The sequence below is a fragment of the Priapulus caudatus genome, unplaced genomic scaffold (genome assembly GCF_000485595.1).
Source record: "Priapulus caudatus unplaced genomic scaffold, Priapulus_caudatus-5.0.1 Scaffold67, whole genome shotgun sequence".
Lineage (NCBI taxonomy): Eukaryota > Metazoa > Priapulida > Priapulimorpha > Priapulimorphida > Priapulidae > Priapulus > Priapulus caudatus.
In genome coordinates, this window is record NW_014577128.1 from 647,302 (window position 1) to 659,764 (window position 12,463).

The window sequence follows — 12,463 nt, forward strand, 5'->3', positions numbered from 1 at the left end:
CTCAATCTTGCATCCTGATCGCAACAAGTGGCAAACCAAAAATTGATAGGTCAAAGTAAAAAGGCTCTTGGTTCAAATCATTACTCCGAAGTTCTCATAGATGGCAGAATGAATTACTGTCACGATTGATGCATGTTCAGAGTGGCCGTCTTGTCAGTGATTAAACTGTTTCGATTGCGCCCATATCGTCATGTGGCACTGTGACCACAATCTATAGATGCCGCTGAATAAAAACTTCGTAGTGAGCTTTTAGAATATTCTCCAAGCTCTTCTTATGTGGGAGTATTGATTCTTAGTGCGAAAATAAAGTCAGATATTTGTTATTACACATTAAAATTGTTCTCACGATTTATTTATGAGCAACACTTTTGCAAAGTAAAAACAAAGTTTCTGCTAAGAAAGTAGCATAATGAAAAAAATCGTTTTAATTGTCTAATGTGATTAAACTAAACAAAGCTTGAGAATATCGCACATTAGCAGAATTTAACCTGCAATACCAGTAGCAAAATAACAGTAGTCCAATACACAGATTTCAGACACTTAGCATGGAGAGCTCAAATTATGATAGATTATTGTCACTACCTGTAGAATGAGGTTATTAAAACTGCTGTCGCTATAGTCAGCAGTATGGGCCAGTGACTATTATGCCAGGTTACCAAAAACACCGAACACACATTGCACACGCAAGAACAAGGTTTGTTCCCAGTGAATAATGAGATTATGTCTATTGGAATGAGGCGACTGTAAGGCTTTAGGCACACCCTTCGCGCACAGGTGTTGGCTAGAAACGACATGGGACATTGAGCATTTGATAATTAGGGTGGATTGACATACTCGAGGGTAGGCCTTGAGAAAAAGCCAAGTGGTGTTCATGATCCACAACCCAGTGGTGTAGATGAGGAGAATTCTTGCATAAAGAGATAGCACATTCAGCCTCTGCGGGGTCAAATATAGCAATAAGTGAGATTTGACAAGAGTTAATTTTTAGCTTATTAATAATAGACATTCTGGTGAATGATATACAACGGCAAGCTGAACGATTGAAATACACCTACACTGCCAAAGGCTCAACAGTAACGTTAGCAACGTACACAACATTTGCGAGCGGGCCACCTATCGATAGCAGTGTTAGGTATGAATGTCTCAGTAGTTGAATAATGAAAATATCTGCAGAGATGAAAATGAAAATCTCAAGTAGTGAAATGAAAAAATGCTCAAAGAGTGAACAACTGAATAAATCTCAGTAGTGCAACAATGAAATAATCGTCAGTAGTGAAAAATGAAAACGAATCTCAGTAGTGAAAATTGAAAAACTCTCAGTAGTGCATAAAAATTGAAAAATCTCAGTAGTGAAAATGAAATCTCAATGGTAATAATCATGTCCCAAACCGGCGGCCCCAGTACTGACCTGAACACGCCTGCTGGTTGCTGGCGGTCTGGATCTTGACTGGATAGTGAATTTTTGCTTGCGCAGTTTTCAAGCGTGGCATGCTTACATCTTCGTCGCAATCAAAAATTGCACCGCTACTACTTCAACGTGTGGCATTAAGCATTTAATTCTGGAGTGTGGCATATGCCCTAAGAACGGTGCGGACAAAAATTGCACCCTTCACTTCTTCAGTGTGTTGCAGCTGCTGCTGGCGGAGCATCCTTAATTGGGCTTATACGCATGTAAAAAGGGTAAATATTATGTTACGCACCATAGAATTATAAATAAATAAAAACATAATACATATAATCAAATAAATAAATATATAGAATAAATGCACGTTGATCCTCGTTGTTATGCTCTGTTCCATATATTGCCAAAATGTACACACGATGGCACCACAATCGGTTAGCAAAAGGCGCTCTGCCATCCGGAAAGTTTCACGTGTGATGTCGATCAATAGTATAGTCTTTATGGAATATTCTAAATTTTAATTAATACATAATAGTGAAAGGTAACTTTCATCGTTTAGGTATATCATGAGCAGGTTCCAATCAAACAAACTTAAAATATACAATCTGAGTGCTGGGAAATATTACAGAAGTAATTAATACAATAAATACACTCGTAACACTCGCACTGTCTGTTAGTAATTGTGTGTAGCTAATAACAGATGTAGCCATCATGTACTATATTAATTATTATAAGGCTCATCGACAGGACACAGTAATATTGAAATCTTTACTTGAAAATATTCTAGCAGTGTTTACTTAATGAAGCCTAGGGTATGGTAGCTCTAAGTAGCTATTCGCGCTTACCAGTTAACTGGGCGCCGGCTGGGACTATAGACCGACCCTATGGGGCATGGCCGACTGGACCAACTTATCTCGGCAGCCAGTTCAGCGGGAACTATGTATTTCCGCATTGGAGGGGTGTGTTGCGGTTAATGTTGGTTGTGCAGACAACAAACATCTGTTGTTGTCAAAGTAACAAATTAATAAAGTAAATTTGTTCATTCTTTCATGAACAAAACTAATAGTAATATTAACGAATCTCTTTTGATCGGCTAAATTGTTACCTTGACACACAATGTTTGCCACCAACCACCGCCAACCCGCCCACCCCTCCAACGCAAATACATAGTTCCCGCTGGACTGCGCTGCTGCAGCGCCGCCAGAAATGGCCGTTTGACAGTTCGCAAAATCAATGTTTGTTCACAAGAAATACGCGCAGTATAACCATTGCAAACCGATAGTTTATGGAAGTCAATTTTAGTATCGGCTATAACTTAAGACAATTCACTTCGGATACAGAAGGCATTAATTGCCTACCAAAGACGTTTTATAGTCGGTATAATGCAGGGATAAGTTTTTGGTACCATGCGGCATGCCCCATGGGTCGGTCTATAGCCCAGGCGCGCCAAAAAAAAAGAGTTTTTAGAATGTAAGCGGCTATAGTTACTAGAGCTAAGGTATGGCTGACTTCGATGACGCACATATTATATACGGTCCATTCGCTCATACGCCGTGCAATTAATACTGTTACACAGGTATAACTCGATACTTATATTATACTGTTAACAAGATTAACTGCTTATAAGTGACTGGGTTTTTTCGCATCTTGAATTAAAATATTCGTATTAATTATTAAATTTTAGCCCAAAAATGTTTAGCACTATAAATTATCTCTGAATCTTGTCACTATAGAGTATAGTAACATGTAAAGTAATAAATAATATAAGTAAGTATTATGGTACTCATAAGGTCATGCTCATAGGGTCTAAATGTCGCCAGGGTACTGGCAGGAATACGTACCTGGTACCTGTGCGGTCTGGTATATCGGAACGTACCCTGGTCACATATTTGATATGGTAGGGTTAGGATTATGGGTTAGGGTTAGGGAGTAGGCGTAGGCGACGCCTACGACTCGTTGAAGTGGAGTAGGCGAGGTACGCATATGCCACACTCCAGATTAAATGCTTAATGCCACCACGTTGAAGTAGTGAGGGTGCAATTTTTGATGCGCACCTTCTGTAGGCATATGCCACACTCCAGATTAAATGCTTAATGCCACCACGTTGAAGTAGTGAGGGTGCAATTTTTGATGCGCACCTTCTGTAGGCATATGCCACACTCCAGATTAAATGCTTAATGCCACCACGTTGAAGTAGTGAGGGTGCAATTTTTGATGCGCACCTTCTGTAGGCATATGCCACACTCCAGATTAAATGCTTAATGCCACCACGTTGAAGTAGTGAGGGTGCAATTTTTGATGCGCACCTTCTGTAAGCATGCCACGCTGAAACTGCGGCAAGCAAAATCACTTCCAGTCAAGATGCCCAGACCCGCCAGCAAACCAGCACTATATGGCGAACAGACGACGGAGACCGAGGGCACAAGGGCGATTCAAGACCCGCCGAGGTCAGGTGAATCAGCTCAATGAAGACCATGCAGAAGATAATGGGACTGACGGCTCAGAGGACGAGTGGTGCAATAACCTCCGGTCTCAAGGAAAATGGCAAACCGTCACAAAGGTGACCCCAGCTAAGAAGATGGCGAAGTGCCGATGGTCGGCAATAATCAAGTGGCGTTTCAAATAGACACAGGTGCTTCTATAAACAGGCTGCCGTCCAAGTATGCTGACACTATAGAGCCATATACCTTACATATTCACATACCAAAATTTAACAAAATCGAATGAATTTAGATGGCCATTTCCATTTTTGCCAAAAAGTGAGCGTGGCTCGAAAGTAGGTCGACTGGCGTGCTCCAAAATAGGAAGTTCAAATCTCTCTCATATAGGAGTAACAGGAGTAATAGGAGTAACAACTGTATTCAATTTAAAACATGTGGGTCAAACGGTTCTTGAGTTATCGTTGACCGTAGGCAGACACTGAAAAATGCATAGTGAAATTGCCAAAATCTACGTAATTTGCATAATTTAAAAAAAATATCAAAACCTGTGTGATATGTTTTGGGGCCAGTCCTTATTCATTCACATACTAGAAATGAGCAAAATCCGTTGAACTAGAACTGACTTATGGCCATTTCCATTTTTGCCAAAAAGTGGACGTGGCTCGAAAGTAGATCGACTGGCGTGCACCAAAATAGGACGTTCAAACCTCTTATATATATAAAGCTTCTCTATATAAGCTTATAATATAAGCTTATATATATAAAGCTTCTCTTTATATATATAACACTTTTTTCTTTTTTCCGGCCTCAGGTCCCTGTGCACAAGCATGGCAATATGTAATACTGGATATATATAAATCATACATTTGTTATATATATTCTATATTTATATATGTATTAATGTAAACAATATATGGTGGACATGGTTAAAATGCTAACATTATTATTATTATTATTATTATTATTATATATATATATAGCACTAGAAATTGTTAGCAACACTAAGTTTATGCTCCAGTGAAAAAATAAACTAAAGTGTGAAACTGTGTTCTAGATGAGACCATTTACATACATGAAATGTGTTTCACAGTGCTGACATAAATTATTGAAGTTTATTCACACCTTTCTACTCACAGACACAGTGCACACTTCTAGTGATCAGACATATTTGTTTTATCACATATACAGGTCGGATAAATATTTACACGTTGCCATTCAGTTCTACTGTGGATTGCCTTGCATTGTACTCTGCTCCTGTGAGGGTGCATATATTCACAGCACCTGCACGGAACCAGAGAGTGGTTTGCTGTGCTGTTTTACAGCTACGTCAGTGGCCAATCCTGCCTTTAGTTGCTGCCAGTTCCTCTTCAGCCCTCCCAATGCCATCTGGAAAGTAAGGGCTATGCAAGCATACTGTTGACGAGAATGATTGTCCGTATATAATATACCCTCTCAATTCCTGTCTCAGGCTTTTGGTTTGGCACTAACATTTTGCCAAGTTTTTTGGCCAACAACAAACAAACGTTGTTGTCAGCGGTGAACCAACAATAGCCTGGCGACATACGGCAACCACACATAGTAACTTACCTCAGCTATTTCCACCTTTCGCTTCCAACTCTGCACAGACTTTCGCAGTTCGTAGAGTCGAGCCTTCTCATTGACGTAGTCCAGTGTTTCCGGAACTCTGTAGTTCGACAGCTGCTCGGTGAGACGCTGGTTAACAATATTTGCCTTCTCCTTCTCCTGCCACAACAGGAGAACACGAATTCACACTATTGCAAATAAAAATGCTATGTGTAGATGTAAAAGAAAAGCCCACACGTAATTGTGGATGTACGTATGAATGTACAATCGCGCCACAACTGTACATATGTAATTATATATATGTGTCTGCCTAATACAAGTGGTTCACATCTTAATGACGTTGCAGATCAAACTGCCTTATCTGAGTGTTTCCCACCTTTTGCACTATCGATGACTCGGAAATGATTTTCTTCAGCAGTTCATTTCTGGAGTCGATTTCAGCAGCTAAGCTTTCTGCCTCCTTCATTAGTGTTTGCAGTTTTTTCTGTAACGAATAAAGCAAGATACGAGCTGACACTTGTATAAACACATTAATAGCAAAAGACTGCGCAATTACAGTCGATGAACTGACAAATGAAAATATTTATGAATTTGAAACAAGTTTGATAACTGATGAGATTGTAAAACCTCAACTGCAGCAGTGAAAATTGGTATTCTTACCTCCTGCATGCCCACTATCTGCCAATAACACCATATGTGAATATCCGTCACCTGCTATCTACTAATAACATTATCTTTTCTAATTATGATTAATGTTCCCTTGACCCGCTTACCGTCTAATGATAACATATTACCCTTACTGCACATATCTATCTGATATATATATATGTCTATTTCTTCTACCATCTACTAACAACGCTGCACAATAACACTGTCCATCCATTTCTTCTAGGTTCGGTAACTCATTGTGATGTGTGAGACTGGCCCTAATGCTTGCGTGATCACACGCACGTCCCCCACCTTATGCAGGCTGAGAATCTGCATAGTGTTGCCGGCAACCATCTTCAGCTGCAACAGCTCCTGGTTGCGTTCGTCGATCTTCTCTAGATACTGGCTGTTCTCGATCTTCAGCTGGTGGAAGTCAACCTCGTGCAACACCTCTCCCATCTCTTCTTTCTGCGCACGAACAAAAATCTCACTATACACAGTGATCTTCCCAAGACTTTAACACTAATGTTGAGGCCGTCCAGAGCTGACGCTAATTTGAGACGTCTCATCAATTCTGCGACATGCGTTAATTGCCTAATCGACATGCCTTTCATTTCCATGCAGCTGCATTTCCTTTTGACAGTCCTAACACAGTCACGCTTTGTTTCCACAGCCTGATGTATATATATCCTCGAACTGATCTGTGTATTGCAGCTGCTTGTGACACGTGTAATTAACTCCAATTAGTAATCAGGGACGAATTGCCCAATTGTCCAATATGTCTTCTGAAATTTCTTGGGGGGAACTGTGATAGGCACAGTAGGCCTACTGCCAATTATTCACAACCTATGCCTCCTACTCGCACATAGAGAGCCATTAGTTAGTCGTCTCTCCACCCCGACTGGAGTAAAAGACTGGAATTAACTCTCTAACATAAAGCAGGAGAGCAGGTTGCAGATTTAATTGTTTGTCGTGCTGGCTTTCATACGTTACAATACGAGTGTTACGCGTGACACAATATCGACTATTATCTTTTCTACAAAAATTTAAATGAGAATGAAATGTTGCTGTGATTCTAATCTTGGGTGGATCTACCCATAGAACGGTTTTTGTTTGTTTGTTTTTGTTTTTGACTAACATGTATGTATGCATACCATGCAGGAGGCAATTATCCTATCTTTAACTAACTTGCTTCCAAACATGAATCATCTTACCTGTTTCAACTGTAGGCGGAGTTTCCGCAATTGAACTTTCAAAGTAGAGTTCTTCAATCGTAATTTCTCTATCAAGCCATCCTGAAAGCAGATAAACAGTGAGTTACTGACACTGGCATTTGAACACCCCACACAAGCTGCTGCACTTCATAAACCTGCTGCATTCATGCTGACCGATGTTAAGGTGATGAGGAGCAATGAGGATCCGATATGGGACAGCTACTCTGGAAGGGCCTGTGCACAAGGGAACTCCATCAGTAGATTGCATTGCTTTCATACATCTACAATGCTACCGTGCCCTCAGTTAGAGAATAAAACAAGCTACCTGTTTACGCAGTAGTTATACACATAAATATATTGTTTAAATGTTTCTGTTGATACAGTACACTCTTGGGTATAGCTATATGGTCAGGTGCATGTGTAAAATTTAAGGTATAACCATCTTTTATATCAGTTGATATGGCAATGTGGTTCTCACCCGGGATTTCATCTTGTCCTCAAAATGTCGCACTATTTTTTCTGAAATGATTTTCCCACTCCTCGGATTTACGGCACCCTTGATGATGTCTCGTTCGAACTCGTATTCGGACTTTTTCAGCTCACATGATCGCATTTCTGCCTCCTCCATGACAGCCTAGTAATGTAGGCAAAAGCAATGATTAGCGTAATTTATTTACGCTTGTGCTAACACAATACCCACGCATGTAAAGAAGCATTGGTTCTAGAACAGCAAAGCAAAACTGTTACACAGCTCCTCTAGTTCTTAACACTGAAACCATTTCTCTCGTTTTGTTCACTACTCACTTACTCACTTTCTTCCACACTTCGTACTTTTCTTCTGTTATGATAGTGATAACATTACATCCATCCCACAATGGTGAAGTTGTCATAGATACTTACAAATCTAGATGATCATGTAAATTATTATCCGTGCTAGCAACAATGAAACCAGAGTGCACTATAGACAAGCAATGATGCAGAATAACATTAAAGCAAGTTATTATAGCACGTGGTTAGATGTGCAAGGTCTCATAAATCTGTCTTAGCACACTGAAATTTAATAGGTTCATTAAAATAAACTACAAACTCTACACAAACGACAAAGATAATTGTATGCGAATAAAAGCTAATCAAGCAGTTTCTACCTTGTGGTTGCTGAGGATTTTCTCTGAATCACTCTGCAGGTTCACCAGTGCTTCTCGAATCTCCTCTATCTGAGCTTGAGCAATGTCACACTTTTGCTCTGGCAACAACTTGAGTACCTACGGGTGGATACCGACATGTGATGTACAGAAGAAAACCCTCAAGTGTAGAACCACACTATTATAGCATGATATCGTGAATAGTGTCATGCATACACCTATCTTTCTCAATTATATCTCTCTTTCTAGTTGAGTTTCCCCATCAAAAACATACTAGGTCCAATTTACTTGCCCATATCAAACCTGGAACTGAAAAACACAGTTCGATCCCCTATAGTCACAGGCACACATCAGCAGCACCTAGAAAGGGGTTATAATAAACAGGCCTATATATACCACTAAGGTGGTGGTAATTACCTAGCTAACAAACATAATAGTAAATACATAACTAGTATACAATGTGATTATGTTTTACTGATCTAGGAGTGATGCATAGTTTGACCAAATAACATGTAAAATAGTCACAATCAGTGAAATACAAAAATAAAACGTGCATTAATTAAATGTGCTGATTCACAAAAAACTCTTGATTTGTATGGCATCTTTTAATTATGATACCAATTTCTATGTTTGAAGGTTGGTATTGTAGTGTGGAATATATGGTACGTAGACAATAGACATAACAGTTGTGTAAGCGGTGGCAAGTACGGTTTTATTATAGACACGGATGAACAGCACAAGCACAGTCCAAACAGTGTGCGCGTACTCGTTAGAGGATGCCGACGTCTCTCCCGTTGTCACCAAAACCCCTCCTTTTTAAACCGTCCGCCTCGTCGTCGCGACCTGTTTAGCCTTCAACTAATTTATGGCGCGGGTCGTGGATATAACGACCGGTCGCGGCTAACGTAAAAAGGAGCGTCGACCACCGTCGACGTTGCCAGCTTAATGATGGCCGTTTGATAAACCGCGTCGCATTCTTGTTGAAGTTAATGCGTTCGTACCATTCTGAAATGCATTCTGTCCACGCTGAATTATGTCTGCTCTTATTAAGTATGTAGCTAATGTCTTCTGGGTCTAATCGCCGGCCGTCGCTGAACATTTGCATGAGTAATGTGCCAAATGCCCCATGTCTCCATCTCCAAGCTAAAACACCGTACTACAGTATTATAGTATCACAATTTCAAGATAAATCCACAGCAAACGAAAAAAAATGCTCTTCTCACACAAATCGTATTTGTGACAAGCCTTGCAAATAAATTCTGAAAATATAACAGTTGAAATCAGTAATTACTGAGTGCACCAACAGGTAATATAGTGCACACAGCAGTGACAGTATCAGAAGTGCAGGTGGCCATCTGAGATAATAGCAGTCTAGACAATACCTCTGGCTCTACCTGCTTTCTTATTTTGCCTCGAAATTTTTCGGCAAACCGCAGGATCTAGATAGAAAACGTATATTAACGAAGACCTGATGGTTTCCTTTCCAAGGTGAGGTTTCGTCAATGCACTAATTTCATACTTAGCTATCAATTACTTTATCAACTGAAAAGTAGGATAAAATGCAATATCACACAGCTAACATTCAGGGTTCGCAAGATAACATTTAATGTAAGATAGGGCTAAATATATGCTGTAAAAAGGTGGATTCCTTCAAGCTAAAAGAAACATACTTTGCTAGTCATTAGCATAATTTTTATTCATATTACGATTTATTCATACTATTTCAACTTTAAGCATGTGTATATAGAATAAATAAGATCAAATTATGCACGAAGTAAATTAAATGTTATGCTACAATTTATATAATTATTAATGGTTGTTTTTATATTGAGTGCATTTCTAATGAGACTGAAACGAATTCATGGTAGAGAATAATTAGATAGGAGATAATATATCACCTCATAATTATCATTACTTCAACTGTATAAAATTATAATATTCAACTTGTTTACATTCAACTGAAATTGAACACATGTCAAACACACCTTTTCTATAGAAGAAGACCTTGACTTTGACCGCTTTCTGTTACCTCCTCGCACATCCTGCATTGATGTTGATGCTGAAGAATTTGTAAGCTGCACTGTAGTAGCTGTTGCTTTCTGCAAGTCCTTAGGATCAATACGACTGCAGAACCATTCCAACATAGCAGTCTCTTGTGCAAGGAATGCATTGCTAACTCTGAAAATGTCAAATGGGTTATAATTAGCAAATCACATTATGCAATATATCTGTACATTGTAATAAAACGATTAGAACAGCTCTTATTCTTGGTGAAATTAAAGTACTCTGAAAAACATTTTTATTATGGTTTATGTACTAGTTATTACTATTATCAAAAGTGAATAAGTACAAATGTTTTTTTTATTCACTCATGCGATTATGAATACTACTGTGTTTGAGTAAAGGACACATGAAAAAGGTATGCATTAGTAGTACGCCTTAGAAATAAAAATGTTTTCAGGCTACTGAACCCTTACTAATGCTCATAGAGTCTATGTCCCCCAGGGTACTGCCGGAACGTACCCTGAGTACGGTCCGGTATACCGGAACGTACCCTGGTAACTATCTGATATGGTTAGGATTAGGGTTAGGGAGTAGGCGTAGGTGCTTCCTAGACTCGTTAGTGGAGTAGGCGAGGTACGGTCCGGCATATTAGATAGTACCAGGGTACGTTCCGGCAGTACCCTGGGGGACATAAACCCTCTCAGCCTTACTAATAGCAAGTTATATATCTACCATACAAACCTTACTTGCACCTGGTTAGCCTAGCTATGAGGTGGTTAACCCTACCCCCAATGCTCTGAACCACTTTTGACAGCAGGCATCAGCTATAAGAATGAATTGGGACATTAAATAATAAATTTCCCTGCTCAAAGATGCAACAGCTATGCTAGGATGGGGGTGGAATAAGCCTTTCATCAAAGTTTGGAGCTTGTGGTCTCATAATTAAGTAGACTCAACCAGGCCACCATGGCACCAGCGCTGCACCACGATGGATATAATAACATATAACCCACTGCTGTATGTCTAGGCTGGACCTTATTGGAATATCTAGACTGGACGGTGATATGGCTACACCGGTAGAGCTAGAGGCTAGCTGACCCTGAGGTTATGAGTTTATGACAATGACCTGAAAGGGGTTAATTATCATATTGTTCATTCACTGTGATTATTAACCCCATTCAGGCCATTGTCATAACCTCAGGCTCAGCCTCTACCGGTGTAGCCCCTTCGCTCTCGTTACAGGGGTACTGCCTACTGGATACCTGTGCCAGTCTAGAACTCTGTACTGTAGCCGGCTGTAGCGGGAGCAAATGGGTTAGTACAGCAGTAGAGCTAAACCGAAACCTCATAGTCCTAGTAATAGTACTATTCATAGAATGACGGAAACAACAAAAATTATAATATTGATATTTATAATTTAATTATTATTTAGGCCCTGTTAAATTTTTATATTACTATTTTAATTTTATATTTATACTATTATTAGGTTACTACAGATTCAGAGACTGTCTACAGTAGGCCCTACACTTACTGACTTAGTACTACTTACTTACACTTACAATGACTTACACTTAATACTATTACTAATACTAATAGTAAGTAATAGGCCTAGGCCTACTTATTATTAATATTAATTTATTATAGGCCCTACTGCCTATTAATAATAATAATTATATAATAATAATATCATGACTATTATGAGCTATTAACGCTCAAGGGGTCGTTGTCGTAACAGGTACTACAGATATGTACCCGAGGTACATATATGTATACACAAAGTGTACCAGAGTTGTACTACAGAAGTGTACCCTAACCCTAACACTAAACATACCTCATATAAAAATATAAACATAATACTAAACTGCAACCTAAAACTACCTCGGGTACATATCTGTAGTACCTGTTACGACAACGACCCTTCGTGCGCTATTAACATACAAAGTTTCTTCAACTAGTAGATGTAGCTGTTCGTCATCTAGTTCGCCCGCTATATCTAGTGCTTGTTCTGTTGTTATTGCACCTGTCACG

The 12,463-nt window shown here is 39.3% G+C and overlaps 1 protein-coding gene across 1 annotated transcript in view; it reads right to left on the reverse strand.

Moving 5' to 3' along the window:
* Nucleotides 1-4,936: 4,936 nt before the first annotated feature.
* The window catches only part of LOC106821282 (coiled-coil domain-containing protein 113-like), a 7,975-nt gene continuing 448 nt past the window's right edge, over nt 4,937-12,463 (reverse strand). The window contains exons 2-10 of the mRNA XM_014826028.1: nt 12,374-12,455; nt 10,417-10,609; nt 8,435-8,551; nt 7,768-7,923; nt 7,290-7,370; nt 6,388-6,543; nt 5,804-5,911; nt 5,431-5,586; nt 4,937-5,229 (exon numbers count right to left, since the gene is read on the reverse strand). Coding sequence (XP_014681514.1) covers nt 5,116-5,229; nt 5,431-5,586; nt 5,804-5,911; nt 6,388-6,543; nt 7,290-7,370; nt 7,768-7,923; nt 8,435-8,551; nt 10,417-10,575 — 1,047 coding nt within the window. The 5' untranslated portion in view covers nt 10,576-10,609; nt 12,374-12,455 and the 3' untranslated portion in view covers nt 4,937-5,115. The remainder of the gene's footprint in view (nt 5,230-5,430; nt 5,587-5,803; nt 5,912-6,387; nt 6,544-7,289; nt 7,371-7,767; nt 7,924-8,434; nt 8,552-10,416; nt 10,610-12,373; nt 12,456-12,463) is intronic.